Raw genomic sequence first — 18,587 nt, 5'->3', positions numbered from 1 at the left:
TCTTCCCACAAAGCATTGTCTTTGAGGAAGAGTCATATACTTAATGAATACATTTGGTGAGTTGGAGGAACCAACTGTCTTGAACCTGAAATGGCTCTTCAGTTCTGCTTACCCTTTAGAGGCCCAAAATGTACCTAGTTTTTTATTTCAGGACCCTGCTTTTTCAGTACTGTGTTCTTTTTAGTCATTTTTCACCTTATTGGTGGCCTTGTGTTGTCATAGCTAATCCTGAAAGATTGGAAATGAAAATGCTTTGGGTTAGATTTTATTACTGAATCTTGTGACAGTCTTTGAGTTTTGTTTGTTTGTTTGTTTGTTTTACTCTAAAAATCCAGTTAGCTTGAATATTTTTGTAGATTGGATAGAGAGAAGGTTAGCTCTTCATCACTTGATGAGTTATGAACTTCGAAGTGGTTTTATTCTCCAGTGACTTTGCCCAGTGATCTCTTCTAAACTCTTGTTGTCATAGTGCCTATGAATATCAACTGAAGATGCAGAAACTTGTGAAAGAGAACACACAGATACTTAAGAAAGAGAGATGTACTTTGCATGACTGACAGAACACAACAGATTAAATCTATCTGTTGCACAGGACTTGAGGACATTGCAAGCTTAGGTATTTGGGATACTTTACAGCTGAGTAGACTGAATAGTCCCTGTAGATATTTCTGTAGTGGTTTTAATTGTTTTTTCCTTCTGGAATATCAGTGCATCAGAAAAGTTGCTTAGATTAACTAGTCCTTCCTTTAACTTCCTTAGAGTTAAGGAAGACTTTGAAAGGAACGTATTCAGGAGAAAAGGCGCGTCTTTGACAAGTTGCACGTTTATAAATATTTTTCTCCTCTTATGCTGACTTACGATGCTACTTTTTCTCTCTACCCTTTTTCAAACAATACAAAGTAGCTGGGGAAAAAACAGTCAAAAATTGTTAAAAACAGTCCAAACCAAATAACTGGATTTTATTATTACACAAAACTATTTCTTTGCAGTATTGGTACAGAGAAAAGTTACACTAACAATATTTATGACTTCTTATTGAAGTGTTGGCATTTGGACTATTCAGCCAATGCTTCATGTCTACATCTGAGGCTGTAGGAAAATACATACGTTTTACTGATGTTGTAGAAATAACACGCAGTAACATGAAAATGACAGTAATGTAGAAAGGGCTAGCATAAAGTTGCTTGTAAAGTTGAATGTTGAGCCACATGTTGAAACTCAAAATTGGATTTGCAGAGCTCAGACAAACAAAACAGCCCAAGTTTGAAACAGAGAACCAAGGAAGAAAGGTATGACATTAAATATATTTAGGGGATTTATCTGTAATTTCAATGTGATTTTGTTAAAAACCAAAACCTTAAACTAGGAGTGTTTCAGGTGCTAATTAGTTTCTTTAATTTTCGATGTTCTTAACTACTGATTTTTAAAAAATATGGTTTTCTATTTCAGTCTTCAGCGGCCAATTATAAATCTTGAATTTAACATTTGCCAGTGACTTAACAGAGCAGACTCCCACCCCAGTTTAGATCTTTCCAATTCTTTAATTTCATTGTTACACATGGGGGGTGGGGCACAAGGGTGAGTATATATAAACAAACCGTTAGAGCCTTTAATGACGTAAGTCTCATAAGCTTAAAACCCTGTGTTGGGCTCGAACTCTCTTCCCAATTACTGGGGTACTACTCTTTCATCCCGTAACCTGGTCTGGTCTCATAGCTGACCCTGCTCTGAGCAGGAGGTTGGTCTAGAGACGTGCTGAGATCCCCAGTAGCCTGAATTATCCTGTAAGCCTATGATTTAGTTGTGTCAATTTTAACTTCAGTATCAGGCTTGTTTGTTTACGGTATGTAAATATGAATATAATAATATGAAGTGCATTGCTTGGTTGCTTTGACAGTAAACAGTGCAATATATGTGCATACATCATTTTTAAGAAAGCAGTCACAAGTTTCTGTTTAAGACAGATTCTTCTTTTACATGTCAATATTTCTGAATGGGTTTATTTTATTTTTTTTCTTCATTTTAAAAAGTTTTGTTACAAAACAAATACATAAAACCATTTGCTGACGGCTGACATTGTTAAGGAAATAAGATGTCAGAAATTTTACAAGATAAAGTAACTGCTTAAAAACTGTGCCATAGGTACAGACGTTTGCTGACCAAATTTCTGAGCTCACCCATAAACAACTGCTGTCATCACTGCTCGTTCTTTGCAGGGGATGGAGTGCTAGATCTCTCTACAAAGAAAAGCGCAAGGTTGGAAGAACCAAAATATGATCCATTGTGTTCTGAAAACTCAGTGTCTGGGTAAGCAACGTTTAGGACTCTCTTCGGCTTGTGTAAAAGACAATCCAGGCTTCTCTTCTCTGAAGTCAGGTTTTATGTTCATAACATATTTGTATATACTGACACACACACACGTGGTTCCTATTTTGCTTTGAAAAGAATTTTTGTCACTCATAAGTGTGTGTCTATGTATATATCATATGTTTCATTTGTCTTTTTTCTTTTTTTCTGTTTAAAGAAAAGTTATCAGAACAATCACCAAACTTTAGTTCATGTTACTAAAAATGAACTGAAAATTGATTACATAACACATTAAAAGTAATAGGATAGTAGAAGAAAGTGTAAATATATTATTTCAGAGTTGATTTAGGAAACTTCAATTTTGGACAAAAATGACCATGTTAATATTTAGATTTAAAATATTCTTCAACTAACATGAACAAGTTAAATGACTACTACCTATAATATTCTTTAACATGAGAGAGCAAGTGCGCGCGAGAGAGAGCTCTTAATCATTGTACTTATGCATACATCATGGTTCTGACTATGGTGTGTGGTGGCAAATGGTTAAATTTATTTATTCAGCAAGAAAAACGTTATTGCATGTGCTGAAAGCTACCACAAAACTAGTGAAATGCATTGTTTTTTTGGTTTTGTTACGATCTTGGCATCCTCCCATCCACTAGCCATAGCAGGACCCTTTTTGTCACCTGTATGTCTTACCAAATAACTTATTACAAATAGGACTACAATAGCAGTATTTGTTCAAGGATGTAAAATTGCATTTTATTAATTTGCTGATATGAAGAAGTTTTAAAATGAATATGACTTTGTAATTAGAGAGCTGTAAGTAGTGACTAGAAGTTTTTAAAACTGTGTTTTATTTTGCCAAAATGGACTTGACTGTGTAGCACTTTATCTTGTAGAAAGCCTAGTTTTGTGTAAGTCTGGGATGTTTGTGTGTAGTTATGTACTTATTGCTGCAAATTTTCTATGAGGGGGTTGACTCTTTTATTACTTGTTTAGCGGTAACGTCACGTTTCTACTAACAAAAAGTCCTTCAGGATTTGGGTGCTTAACAGAACGTTAATTGTATAAATGAAATTATAACAATGTTGCTCTGCAAGCATGCGAACCAGGGAATATAGCAAGCACATGAGAGTATTATCAAATACTGAGCTAGGATATAAAGTTCTTGGAAGGGCTGCTGTAGAAGCCACCGTATGATTTTTGACGTACTGTCCTACCAGAACTGTAACATTTTGCTAGGATAATCATTTAACTACCACATCTCAAAGGCTTAAAAGTATCAGAAGCAGTGATGTTACCGAAGCAAGGAGTGTAATAAAGGAGTGGACCCTTCCCTTCCATAGCTGTGTGAGAGTCTCTCATACATCAGTTTACCATCGTTTCATTCCATCCATCCAGGAGACTACACAGACACAGAGAGGACTATGTGGAAAGAAGTGCTGAGTTTGCAGATGGTTTGCTCTCAAAAGCTTTGAAAGACATTCAGTCTGGAGCACTGGACATAAATAAAGCAGGCATACTTTATGGCATACCTCAAAAAACTTTACTTCTCCACTTAGAAGCCTTACCAGCAGGAAAGCCTGCACCTTTTAAAAACAAAACTCGAGATTTCAATGATAGTTATTCATTTAAAGACAGTAAAGAAACTTGTGCAGTCCTACAAAAAGTAGCCTTGTGGGCAAGAGCTCAAGCAGAGCGCACAGAAAAAAGTAAACTCAGTCTACTTGAAACCTCAGAATTAAAATTCCCAACAGCTTCCAGTTACCTCCACCAGTTAACTCTACAGAGAATGGTCACTCAATTTAAAGAAAAAAGTGAAAATCTACAATATGAAACTTCAAGTCCTACTGTACAATTAAAAATTCCTCAGCTAAGGATAAGTTCTGTGTCCAAACCACAGTCTGATACTGCTGGTCTTCTGGATGTTATGTACCACGTTTCTAAAACCTCCTCAGTCTTAGAAGGATCAGCTCTTCAAAAATTGAAAAATATACTCCCTAAACAGAACAAAATTGAATGTTCTGGACCTGTAACTCACTCAAGTGTTGACTCCTACTTTCTGCATGGGGACCTCTCTCCTTTGTGTCTTAATGCTAAGAATGGGACAGTAGATGGAACCTCAGAAAATACAGAAGATAGTTTGGATCGTAAAGATAATAAGCAACCAAGAAAAAAACGCGGCCGTTATCGGCAGTATGATCATGAAATAATGGAAGAAGCAATTGCAATGGTAATGAGTGGGAAAATGAGTGTTTCCAAAGCACAAGGAATTTATGGGGTACCTCACAGCACTTTAGAATATAAAGTAAAGGAAAGATCTGGAACACTGAAGACTCCGCCGAAGAAGAAACTCCGCTTACCAGATACTGGCTTATTTAATATGACAGATTCAGGGACTGGCAGCTGCAAAAACAGTAGCAAGCCTGTGTAGAATAACTGTTAGTGAATTGTTTTGTGTGTGTGTATGTATGTCTGTATACACACACTGTGTGAGAAATACATATGCTCACTCTGACAGAAGACGTGAAATTATACAGTTCAAAAACCACATACATGCCTTTTGAAAAATAGTTTTATTCAGGGTTTTCACTGTGGACAGAATTATAGAGTTGCTCACTTAATTCTGATAGTGTGTATTTAATATAATCCTTGTATAAATAGGTGAAAAGATTCAGGTTTTATTTGGTAGTCAGTAGCATAAAGATGTTTTGGGAAAACAAGTATTTGTCATGTGAAGCATTATTTTTAATTGGTGAAGAACCACTCTACCCGTTCAATAATCCGTCTTATTATGGAAATACATGACCGAGGGTTACCAGACTTTTATACTTCACAGAATACTTGCAATAAATTGTAAGTAACTCAGATTATACAAATCAAGGGATTTTTTAAAAAAGCTAGTTCCTTACGAGGAAGTGGATTTGTGAAGTATTAGTAGGATATAGTACATTCTGTGAAAGAAAAAACGTTCATCGTTACTTAAATATCCAATACAAGTAAGAAAAACATTTCATTACTAAAAATGTGTGTTTAGCAGGCATAAACTGCATTTTTTACCATTTTAAGGAAATTTTGTTGTTGGTTTAGAAAGAAATTGGTGTTTACAAAGTGTACACTTATGAAACCTGATAAATTACTGTAGTTATAGAATTATTAAATATGAATAAGATGGAATACTAAGAGCATAAAATAATTTAAACTTTAACATAATTTTCCTTTTTAGTTTGACAAATAAGGTAACTTGTAAGGTTTAAAAAGAAAGTTGGAATGCAACTTAGAGCATGTTCAAAATGTGCACAGACTGAGCTTGAGAATGGTTTGGGTTGGTTTGGTTTTTTTTGTTTCAACGTGCTGGTTGATGTTATGACTACTTAAAATTTAAAGGTTGTGTCACACTCCTATTGAAAAACCTCACTGTAACTGTAATGTATTTGCTGCTGTGACATTTCAAAACATTTTCAGTTTATCAGAATGAATACCAAGTTACATTATCATTTTGCTAATAACCAAATTTGCAGTTCAGGGTCTTGATAGAAATACAAATATTAAACAGTGAAGCTGTTTTGAACTTTCAATAATATAAATTCTTTATAAATTTGGTAGTTAGAAGTTAGGCAGTTCACTTTAAATATGTAACTTTTAATAGAACTTAAGGGAGACCAATTACCTTCATATTGCAGTTTTTACATGAATTTCAAAGTATTCACATTGGACTTTATATCGTACTTAATTTTTTGTGTAATATCACAAAGCATATGTCTACATATGAAGAATGGGGGCTTGCTTCATACACTCAGTACTGAACATCAATGCCCTTTTCCTCTCAAAATGTAATTTTTTTGTATGCATCTAGTTTAGCATAAAAAAAAGACTTTTCTCCAACTTCTATACATTTGGTGCACATGCATACATTTTTTTTCACCACTTAAATTTGCCTGTGCATAGATTAATTACATAAATGAAATGGGACATTAGATACATATGGGCCACATCCTGTAATTTGATTTATGTAAAAACTTGCCATCAAATTCAGTGGAGAGCGCACTGCAATATTGATGGCAAAATCTATCCCATGTTTTTTTAACGCTTCTAAAAAACTTCCATTTTAAAACAGAATAATCTTTTGAAACTGCACAACCAGTGTCTCAGTTCTTTGGTCTCTCAGATCTACACTGAATCTTTTTCAGTGATTAAGGTTTACTTGCGTATTACAGAATGAATCCTTTTTTTAAGCAGAACTGTACCTGATAACAAGGAGGTCATAAAACAGCAGATGTCAGGGTCATCTTTCATTTTTAAAGAATTAAGCCATATTTTGTGAGGACCAGAAGGATTAATTTGTGAATATTTCCCCACTGAAAAATCAAGTTGAAAAACCTTAAATGTTTCAAGATCTGTCTTTATACAGTTTTAATTGCAAAAATTTTGGGCTTCAATACATTGCCTGATTTTTGTACCACACTGGTGTTTTCTACTCCTCAGACAGCATTATAAATTTGAGTGAGAAGTTTATATTGAGGGCAAGTTACAGTACTCTTTTTATATAATTGAAAAGATGACCTGACCAAAAAATTAACAGGATTCATAAAATCAGGGATCATTTTACTATTGACTTACAGTACTCAGTAGTTTTGTATGTAATATTATAATTCATTTTCAACATTTTAGTACTTGTATTTATTTTTTGGTCAGAAATAGTATATTAAAATATTTTTTGATAGCTTATAGATGATACTCAACCTGTAAGTGTTTAAAGGAACAGAATTATTTGTTTCTAATTATTAGGCTAACCTTTGATTACACAACTAAGGAAAAGCAGGGAAATGTGTAGATTCTCCTTCCCCAACCCCTATGTATTCCATTAAATGTCATTTAAATTACAGATTTTGAACTGTTTTATAAATTCAGTTACCAGTCACTACTTAGTAATTGACAATTTCTGAAAATTCCTGGTTCAGCAGATTTTAAATGAAGGCGAAAGCAAGCCCTACATGCTTTCTACTTATTTGAATGTTTCTCAAGTATTTTATATTAAAAAACAGTGCCTCTGTTTTTAGAACTACTGCTCAGTAAAGCTGTTTAAACCATTTCTGGTAGCTAATGACAATTTTATATTAAATTGTATATTAACTTTAGTGAGACTGATTTTTTTAGTTGTTTACAGTACAAATACTTGTATTTGTTTTTTAATTGCAGTATTTCCATTGTCGCAGTAATTTAGTAAAACTCTGTGGCTGCCTTGATTTTTGACAGATTTTTGTTAACGACTGATTTTTAGGCAATTAGTTATATTTATGCATAAATCAATTGCACTATAATTCATGAATTATTTATTACAATATTTTCTAATGAATTCCATGTATGTCTTGTGTTGTAAATGTACTGTAATTCTGTTTCTTCTTTGTGTTGTTATATTCCTAAATCTGATTGTATGAATTTAATTGTTTAGTTAACGTGTTTCTACGTTGTAATTTGTAGTAAAGCACTTCAATGCTTTTGCACATAAATTTACAACACTGATGTGTGATTGATTTGCTCATTCAGTAAAAAAAAAAGAAAGAAACAAAAACCTGTACACTGACTCATTTGACTTACTCCTGAGGCACAAATTTATTAGCAGGGGCATAAGACCAACAACTACAAATTAAGCACATAATGACTAATTTACTGTGAGAATTTTATATATCAGAAACAGTAGCTTTAAAGAAGGATGATTTCTCAGAACTGATGCGTTACTCATAAATGAGGAGAAATTCAGAAAACTAATTTTATAGCTGTTACATCCTTTAGTGTGAAGCTAAAAATTATCTATGATACATTACAGATAATGCAGAGCTCTTTTGAGGGATTTATTTACTTGGTAAAGTCAGAAAACAAACATTTCTATTAGACAAATTTATATTTCTGTAATCGTTCTAGGCTGTTCATATGAGTACCTGAGAGTATGTTCTGTTCCCAGTTTTGTTCCTGTTCCCGGTCTGCAGAGAAGTTGCTAGGTTGATCGGTCTTGCCTGTGGCTGAGACGACAGAGGACAGAATGCTAGGCAAGGGCGTCTTTTGGGAGTCCTCTGACAGAGCTCTTCCATGATAGTTTTTGGGATTTGTGGAGGAGGCTAAAGGTTTACTTTTTTGTACATAAAATAATACGCTGAAAGGCTAGTACGTAACCTTATCACATCTCTGCCTTTGTGCCAAGTTTGGACTCCAGTCAATCCCCAGCCCATGGTATTAACTGCCCCTGCCCTACGGTGGGGAAATAATGTCGTTCCATGCTTCTGTCTTCAGAGGTACTGTGCACAAAAGGTACTGGGGGAGCAGCACGTATTGAGCCTCTCGCTTCTCAACCCCGCCATTTCCTACTCACGCTCTTTAGCCATCTTTTGGGGGGGACTGGTAGGCAGTATAAGACTGTTCTGTGAAGGAAGTACTCAGTTGTGAAAGTGATAGCTCTTCCTTCTATGAAATTATTGTTTAAGCCTTTTATCTTGAGGGTAGTCTAAACTACTATGTGACAACCCAAATGTAAAAGGCTTATAGGAAGGAATTATAGGAAACTGAAATACAATTCCATATTTGAATTGAAAAGCTACTCAAAATAGTTTGTTTAAATATATGGACATCTCTACAGAGAGACACTTTAAAGAAAATTATGTTGCTTTAATGCGTTAATTTGATTGCGTAGTAAGCTCTGTTCCCAGAGGGTGACTGAGCGAGGGGTTGATGTATTTTCAGAAACTTGGAAGATCGTTTGGAGTGTGCTACTATTACAGTAGAATAGATGAAGTCGAGTTGTCCTGTCAGCTTTGGAAACCGACACATGCTAAGGGAAAGTAGATTATAGACGTTACACAAAGGTAGATAGCCAGGAAAGAAACTGTTAGAAAAATGTCCAGTATGTCTGTGATAACCAGGATATTACTTTATACACCAGGTTGAGCTCCACATAGCAAATTAGAAACAGTTTTGAGGCCTTTGGAAATTTTGGTAACTGACTTTGAGAAGGCTTTAGGGCTCTGGAAGTTTCTTCCACCAGTGAGCATATTTTACATAGCAGTTATGGGTACAGGTCCTCTACAATTAAAGCTCTCCAGTGAAACTCCAGTAGACACCTTGCAGTTTAGAGAGTCAGAAAGGTATCTGACTAGAGATTCAGTCTAAAAAGACTGTACTGTAGCCATCTTCTTAGCAAATTAGTACTTAATGAATTTACTATTATTTACAAACAAAATATTGAAGACTGAGTGCTGTGTTCATTTTTTTTCTATCTAGCCTTTCAAAACATTATTTAAAGTTGTAGTGGTGGGGAGGGCAATTAGTTTTTATCCATAAGTGTAATACTAGAATAAGCTTTGTTGTCGCTAGTGTAGGGATACATTTCAACACCTTGTGACTCCTGAGTTTGTTGGACTGAGTAACGCTCAGTGGCATTTCAGAAACAGTTAAATCCTGACAATGACATGCCCTTGAATTATGCTGTTTAGGCTGCAAGTGCAAAAAGGGTTTTTTTTCTTTTTAAGACTTCAGTTATTTCAGTTTAAACATAATCTCAGTTTCCACCAAGTACCATCACAATTACCTTATGCTTTTATGAGTTAGTATCATCTAGATGTTTGACTTTGAATATATACTGTTTCATACTAAATATTACAGGAGAAGGAAAAAAACATGAGGAATTATTAAACATAGTGGACTGGTTTTAATCTCTAAACTTTAAATACTGTGTAGGACAATAAAAAAAATAAATTTCGTATATAACTTCCAGTAAGAAACCTGAAGCTCAAAGTTATTATTGCTGCTAAGAACACTGCATATGAGCTAATTAATGAATAGATATTTTTATATAAATACAACACATTACACTTAAAATACATTTGTTCCTTGATCAATACAGTTGTAAACCCAATCATAATTAAATTTTTCCAAAGTACAGGCTTAAATGCAAAAAATTGCAAGAGATAATAGTAGGACAAAAAGTTAGTGTCATGTTCAGAGTTTGGTGATATGTTTAAACAATACATACTTTTCTAAAACAGAATTCTTCTAACATTTTCTGCTCATGGAATTGGTTTCAGTAAAATATTTGAATTAGGTGTTAACTATCTGTTGATAGTTGCTATCCAGCATAAGGATCTTGTATTTAATTGAAGAAATATCTGTATTAATTTCTACCATGGAAAATTTTCAGCTTTTCAGTATAAATGATTGATTAGGTAAGTAGCAACATTAGTTTTAATAATTTGTAAGAAATTAATTAAATAGTTAAGGTAGTATTTTATAAGTGATTCAGTTACTATGTTTGAGAACAACTGCTTAGAAGTCTTATTTAGGTATAGGCCTACCCTATATTTGAGATAAAGGATATTAACTTCTATCACAGAAGTTATTTATTCCAGTGGTGATTATCTCTGTTTCTGTTTAGTGAAGGAATCTGTGTGTGTGTGCACGCGTGTGTGTGTATGTGTGTGTAATACATGGCAGTGAAGAGCCTGTGATGCACCACTGCATTTTATTTAAAAACTAGAAAGGAAACTTTTATCTGTAAAGAACAGTAACAGTAGCAAGTGGCTATTTTTCCATTTTCCATTAGCCTGTTAAGTGTTCTTTGAAAACACATATCTAAATAAAAATGTGTTTAGAAGGATCTTTAAGAGTAACCTGAAGAGCATTCAATACACTTTGGTACATGAATATCTTAAGGTGGGATTCAGGAGAGATGGATCCATTCTTACCTCAACCTGGAATTGTGACCTTAGGCAAGTCATTTACCCTCTCTATGCCTCAGGTGTGAAATGGGAGTAATGCTAAGCTCCCCAGGTTCTTGGTGAGGTTTTCCTTCATTAATGACTAAGGTAGTTTGAAATATCAGAAAGTTAACATTATTGTAATTACATTTAGATATGAGAAGCTGTGTTTCAAACTTAATTCTTCCTGGTTATTTTTCTTATGGTAGGACTATCATTGTTATAGTTAAGATGCACGTCATTGCAGGTGACACTTTCAAGTATGATTGAATAGTGCAAATAGAACTGTTACAAGTTTCAGGTTTTTAGGCTTGAGTTTAACCATTATGACAAACATTAGATATGGTGTCTTACTGTAATTTATATTTTGTTTTGATTTGTTTTTGTTTTCAGTTCAAGCTCAACAGCTGATGCATATTCAGAGGAAACAGCTAATTTGGAAAAAGGAAAATCAACATTAAACAAAGTCTTGGAGTCTTTTTGTTCATATCACTGGCGACAGACTTTGGCTATGTTAAAATTTTTAATACAAGACGAAAATGTTCCTATAGTTTGCAGTTGCAAGCAAACACATTTGGTCCACTCTGACACTGCCAGTTCCCTTACTGAAGAGGATGTTTACGTTTCATTCTGCAATTGCAGTGGACATATGCTGACAAAAAGGTGCTGTTTACAAAATCAAAGACCAAACAGTTGTTTACCACCTCTGTCTGTTTGTATTAAAGATTTCCATTCTTTGTCATGCCAAGCTGTAGCGATTGGATGTATTAAGACAGTGGTGAACCAAGCATGTAGTTCTCATAAGTATTGTGCTGAACAATTGCAAAATTCTAACAGGCATTCTGTGAAAGCAGCAACATGTACATACTCAACTAAGGACTGTGATCTCCTGAGCAGCATTAAAAATTCAAATAGATCTCGCAGCCCATCACCGCCTCCACTATCACCTGTACAGAGTAAAGAATTTGAATCATCAGAAGCATCAGTTATAGATTTTCCGGCGTTAGACAATAACAAGCTTGAAATATCCATCAACCAGCCTCCATCCCTCTTGCCAGCTGAAGGAAGCAGAGGAGAAATTGAATATGAGGGTAAAACATGCAGAGGAAAAGAGATCAAATATTCAGATGGAACGTTGCTATCAACCAACCAAGAAAGCAACAATTATACAAATTCTGAGAAGGCTGAGAAAGGTGAACATTCTGCCATTTTTCAAGACTTAATGGACCGTATTAATGAAAAGTTAAAATCAATAGACACTACAGATATGGCAACAAATCTTGTAAAGCTTTCTAGCAGTGACAGGGCACCAGAAAATGATGTCAAATTAGGAGACTTCATAACCTCTCTTTTGCATAGTGCTAAACCAAGTGATTACAGCTTTATGGAATTACTACATCAACATGATAAGCAAATGGAAAATAAAATTATCCAAACAAGATTTCGCAAGCGTCAGGAAACTTTATTTGCAATGTATAATTCTCCTGATTCACCATTCATTCGACGACAGTCTTTGCAAATCAAGAGGGAGCTTGCAAGCCTCGATGAAACTCTTGTAAGAAAAAAGTCAATTTCTGAGAGAAATGCAAAGAAAGCTACAAAAAAAATTGATAAAATGTATCCAAATAAAAGACACAGTTTTACTGTGATAGAAGATGAGGCTTTGCAACATCTTGAGAGGAATCCGTGCATGAATTGCCAAACCAAACCAATGTGCTTTCCTGTACACCAAACAGAGTCTTTCAAACTACCTCTTCCAAATTTTCAGAGCAGCTCCAGCTTTCTAGTTCTTTCAGAAAACAGTGCTATTGCAGCCAGCCAGGCGAAACTCACAAAAACACGAGGAGGTTGTGTAGCCTTAGGAGAGACTGATCAGATTCCACTAAAAGGTGAGAGTAATGAAATCTTAGGCAGAACTAAACGTAATGTTGTGCCTCCTCGATGGTACTCTGTGTATGTAACAAACAATATTGTGTTCAGAAAGTCATCCAATGCAAAAAAGGCTTTAGAAAGCTCGGAGAAAATGAAAATAAATCAAGATTTTCATGCTGAAAGATGCAGTGACATAAATATAAGCAAAATTGTGAGAGACACAAATCTGCAAGTTGTTGTAGAGCGTTTAGAAGATACAATAAACTTAGCCAGAAAGACTAACAACTCATTGCTGGATAGTTACAAAATAAGCCAAAAATTAAAAGATAATGCTTATGAACAGGTTATGAACCCAGCTGCTGGAAGAGGCTTACCTTTCACTCTGAGTGAAACGGGATGCATAGGACAAAGCTTCTTTCCACATTCACGCGTGCCAAGCAGCAGTAAAACCAAAACTGTGTGTGTGACAACAACCCAACAAGAAATGGTTATAGATCAAGAAATTAATGACGGCCTTTTGAAATCTCTGACCTTTGATTCATTCAGTTCAAATTCCAGTAATGGGGACTTGCATACAGCTTCTGAAGTTGGGGAGATCTCATCTCCGTTAAGCTACTCTAGTCCTGTTAAGCTTATGTTTGTCTCGGAGGTTAATAGTAGTGAAGGAGTCAAATATACTTTGACATCTGCAGTTGCATCTGCTAAAGGAAGCACAGACATTTGTTTCTTTCAGGGGCATGCAAACGCTTTGTTAGACGAACAGTCCACAGGAGATCTTTCTCATGCAATCTGTGTCAAGGATCGTGATTACAATGAAAAATATACCAAGGAGGAGTCAAGTTGTGTTTATGCGGAAGCAATTGCGAGCTCTTGTCCAGTTGGTCAAACTAACTTAAATGACTTGAAACAAAATGAAGGAGTTGTGGAGAAATCAAGCAGTAGCAGTGAATCAGTTTTAAAAAGAAAACCTGGTAGACCAAAGAAAATAGGTCCTCAAGTTGTTAAACAGGTTAAAAGACCTATTGGACGACCTCCAAAACCAAAAATGGACATGGCTGAAAGCTCAGAACATAGACCTGAACTTAGCAGTGATGGTGAAAGTACCAAGTCTGATGCAGCAGTAATGCAAGAAGTTAACAGCAACAAAAACATTATTGTGACGGTTGTTTTTGGAAGGTCAAGAAGAACTAAGAGACATGTTTCTGAAGGTAACCTGAATCTAATCAGCATTCTGCCCACACAACGCATTGATTCTAATTTTGCCAATGACCACAGCAAAGCGAGCCACAATGCAGAAACTGAAAATGCTTTCACTGAAATAGTAAAAGCCTTACAGCATTCTTCTACTGAAAACGAGGTCTCTGGTTATGACTATGTCAGACCTATCAAGAGTAACCTAGCATCACCGCATCCTTGCAGCAATATTATACAGCCAGTTAAGAAACCGATAACCACCATTCGAAAACCTGGTAGGCCAGCAAAAGTAAAAATCTCCGGGATATCAGTGACTGTTAATAGAGTTTCACCTCAGGAAAGAAAAGTGAGTATTAGCAACTGTTTGCTTCCTTTACAACAGCAGAACATGTTAGAAAAAAACACATCACAGGAGAGAAAAGCTCAACTGTGCAGTAATATGGGTCAAGTAAAGAGCATGCAGAAAGATTCTAGAGAGGATGGACCACACAATGTTATTGCAACAGTGTCAAGAAAACGTGAAATTCCATTGAGACATTCTGCTAGAGACAGAAAGCCCTCACTGCATTTTTTACATTCATTAGCATCTTCTAGTGCATTTACATGTAGAAGTGCCTTACTACATAAATCTTACAAACACCATTTGAAAAAAGCTAAGGATCGAAAGGAAAAACGTAGGCAATCAGTTCAGAGCACGACATCCAAAGATACCTCAGAACTGAGAAATTCAGGAAATGCGAAAAAAGATCTTAAGGATGGTGAATTCGGGCCCATTAATGAAGTATCGTCAGATCCCATTTTTTCAACGAGTCCGTCTCTCAGGTGGTGGGCTACTTCCACCTCAAGTGACACTTTGTTGGAAGAACTAAATAATAGATTTGAACAGATGACTAATACCTGGTTGCGAGTGGGGGGACATGAGTTTGATAAATGTGTATGTGAAAACAGGGATCCCGTTGAACAAGACTGTAATGCTGAAATGTCAGACCCTTTAGACTCCTGCCTTGTAGAGCTTGAAACATCACCTATAAAAATGCTTTTTCAGAAGAAGTGTAACATGAATGAACTCTGCACCTGGTTTATGCAAACTACAGAAACCCAGTCTCTCTCTCTAGTGAGAAAAGCAAATGCTCGCAATCCTTTAGAAGTAGTTAGTACTAGAGAGATAAAGATGGAAACTAAACAATCTGATCTTAGTACTTGCCCTTTCAGAAAGCACTTTAAAAAGTTTGCACTATCTTCTCCTTCAAAACCAGCAGGGAAATTGCAAATATTACATAACATGGTGAGGTCTCCAGTCTTGAGCATGAGAAGTAATTTGGCGTTAGCCAGATTAAAAAGAAATGAATTTAAGAAGTTACAGCGTGATAGGTGGGGGCAGGCGAAAAAGCTCTATAATCAGGCTCCTGGAGGCTGGAAATCAAAAAAGAAAAATTTGCAGTTCTTTTGCCAAAGCCAGTTGTTTAAAAGTACAAGTGGGGAAACCAGTGATGAAATGCCCAAGCTCCAGGAAATAAAAACAGTAGAAATCCAGCCCGTGCAGGCTTTGGTAGAATCTCAGAGTAGCCTCTTGCCAACTGAAAATGAAGCCAGAGATGCATTTGTTCAACAGATGATGGGATCTTCTGACTTTAACCCACATCCTGGTTTAGCAAATATATTTAAGTCGCATGCAGAGACAAATGGAAAAATTTGCTGCCAACAAAATGTTAGAGAAAAACAAAGCCAAGATAAACTGTTTCAAAACACTTGGAAAGCCAAAACCTTTAAAGATTGTAGGATATTTCTGAGAAAAATCAACCATATTGAGCAGCACAATTCATTTAAGTTAAATAATGTCCTTTATTCTCCTGAAGCTGTTGAAACTGAAAGCAGTCAGGCCTATATGGAAGAAAAAAGACATCCTCTTTTGAGGTCCCATTCTACTAAGCAAAACGCATTACAGAGACAAGAAAATGAAACGGAAACATCTAAAGGATCTAATTCTTCTAAAGTGACTGAAAGGCTGGATGACCAGTTTCACAGCAGAAAATTAAGTAGTGGTGTAAACCATGATGATAGTCCTGCTGGTAGTTCTGAAGTTCTTATCAGAATAAACAAAAGAAAAAGTCCACAATGGGAGACCACTGATACAAATGTAAGAAAAAGGCATAAGAGACAATCATGCAGTAGTGGACAAATGGCAACTTATTACCCAAAGTACCAAGTAGGTAAGTTCCTGTTCCCCCCTTCATCCTAAAATTCCAATCTTAACAAATTGGAGAAGTCAAACAACTAAGCACTTCGGAATTTTTTTTTTTTGGTTGCATGGTATTCATTTTTATTTCAGAGAAGTCATGAAATTAAACATTATATAGCATCAGAATAATTCAGAAAATGCAATTTTAAAATTTGTATAATATTTTGGCTACAGTAGGTGTGTTACATTCTATTACAGCTATAACACACCAAGATAGAGAGAGCTAACTAATATAGTTCAGACAGACAACAAATGAAATTCTGACATGTCTGAGGTCAGTCTCAGATGGTTCTTGATTTCAAAAGGAACAGGATTTCATTCCACTGTGTAGTTTCTCATATTGTGAGGAAGAGTAAATTATAAAATGAAGTAGAAATTCAGTGTATTAACATATAGTTGTTTAAAAAAAATTGTCATTCAATGATTCCTACTATAAATCTGTAATGGTTTTATAATTATGCAGTAAAAAATAGTACTATGTACTTCTGAGAAGTATTCATTCAGAGATCCGTTTTAGTATCCATTCAGTGCCAAATTAAGTCTGCTGACTCTAAAGGGTTTGCACATTGAATCCTTACAGAACAATTTAAAATGCAAAATTATTCTAGGCAAGTACAATCTACAGTTACTATGCTAAATGCATTGGCTTGGAATCTTCTTAGGCTAGTGTGAAATTAAATCCGTTTTTGAAGCTAGATAGTTGTAATACATTGTAATACAACTGTGATCTCAGAAAGGCCCTATTGCTTACAAAGAGAGTGCCCTTGTGAAAGTATTTCTTCTGTTGGGTAAAGAGATCTCCTTAAACAGAAGTCTCAACTTATTTCCATAAAATAACTAAGTTGTGAAATACTGACCAAGTAAAAGAAAAAGTTCTGCTATAGGAATTAAATTACTGCAGAAGTATTCATTTGTGGAAACAGTATTGTATTAGCTAATCTGATTATATTGCCTGAAGACTAAAAACAACTATTCAAAATATCAGGGCAAAATCTTATGTCCCCCTTTGTATTCTATATTGTAGAAAACTATCCCTGATAATAAACTGAAAAGTTAATTTAAGTTGTAATATAAACAATATTATGGCTCTTGTATACTTTTATTTCTTCTGTGCTTTATATGATATATAAAATTTTTTATATTAAGCTCATTCGGTGTAACCCTGTTTTTCCAAGTATAGCATATTTTGTCTTTAGGCTATTATTTTGTACTTTAATTCACTGATGTGGGGCCAAACTCAGCATAAACTTGTTTTTAAGAAGTTCAGATATTGACACAAGATTGCTGTAAAAAAGCCAGAACTAGTAAAGGGAAGGGTAACATCTGTCTGGTTTTGGGGTTTTTTTTTGCAAATGAAGAAAGAGCTCTCTCATACTTTTATTTCATAATTTTGATTGTAGTTGAGAAAATATTGCATTTGAATTATATTTATCTTCAAACTTTTTCTTGCTATGGCAATGTAAGACCTATTGCTGTGATACAGTCTCATGTTAGTTTTAATTGGGACTCAACTTTCCTCTTTTAGTTTTGGATCTTTAGGAAATCTGATAACTATTTTGATATTTTACATTATCTCATTTACAATTTTTGTTATTTTCGCTTTTACTCATAGTTTCTCATATCAATCATCTTTAGAAAGAATACGACAGAAACTTCATTGATAAAGGAAATGTTAAAAGACAAAGAATTACAGTTCTGGAATTTTTTCCATGCTTGTAACCCCAAATGTTTTTAGGGGTACTGTTGCAGTATCAGGGGTTTGTCTGACAGAGAAAAGGATGTCTTGTTTTGGCATGTTGATTCAACATTGTGTACTGTCTGCACTAGCCAAAGAAATCATATAAACATTTTTAGTCTAGAGTATAGCTGCTGGCTAAAAAGAAGGAATGTGATTTCTAGCTGTGCATGCATGTGTTTTCAAACATAATTCCTGCATCTGGAAGTTTAAGGCACATGAAAATGTCATTATTCATTCTTGTGTTCTTTGGACTGTATTTTTGTTGATGTGGTATCATAAATTATATCATTGTTCTGTTGTCATGCTTGTAATGTACTTATATACGTATTTATGGTCAATATTTAAAGTTTTTCTTCAAGTTTTACTGATCTTGGGGTCTTACCGAATGCTCTTGAAAGAGAGGTGTTATGATGCTGTTTTATTGTGAAGCGTTGTGGCAGGTAGGCAGAACGCTGTTACTGAATTTTCACGTATACTCAGTTTGTGT

The 18,587-nt window shown here is 35.0% G+C and overlaps 1 protein-coding gene across 11 annotated transcripts in view; it reads left to right on the top strand.

Annotated features, from left to right (window-relative positions):
- The window catches only part of LCORL (ligand dependent nuclear receptor corepressor like), an 85,999-nt gene that overhangs the window by 52,067 nt on the left and 15,345 nt on the right, over positions 1-18,587 (top strand). For 4 of the 11 annotated variants that reach the window (XM_075420605.1, XM_075420607.1, XM_075420608.1 and 1 more), the window contains 2 exons: positions 2,217-2,307; positions 11,451-16,333. In XM_075420605.1, coding sequence (XP_075276720.1) covers positions 2,217-2,307; positions 11,451-16,333 — 4,974 coding nt within the window. Of the gene's footprint in view, positions 1-1,236; positions 1,290-2,216; positions 2,308-3,714; positions 7,582-11,450; positions 16,334-18,587 lie in introns of those variants that run through there. The other 7 variants (XR_012763974.1, XM_075420611.1, XR_012763973.1 and 4 more) reach the window with 7 other exon arrangements.

This window comes from Opisthocomus hoazin, chromosome 5, assembly GCF_030867145.1.
Source record: "Opisthocomus hoazin isolate bOpiHoa1 chromosome 5, bOpiHoa1.hap1, whole genome shotgun sequence".
Lineage (NCBI taxonomy): Eukaryota > Metazoa > Chordata > Aves > Opisthocomiformes > Opisthocomidae > Opisthocomus > Opisthocomus hoazin.
This window is presented reverse-complemented; position numbering and strand designations above follow the sequence as displayed.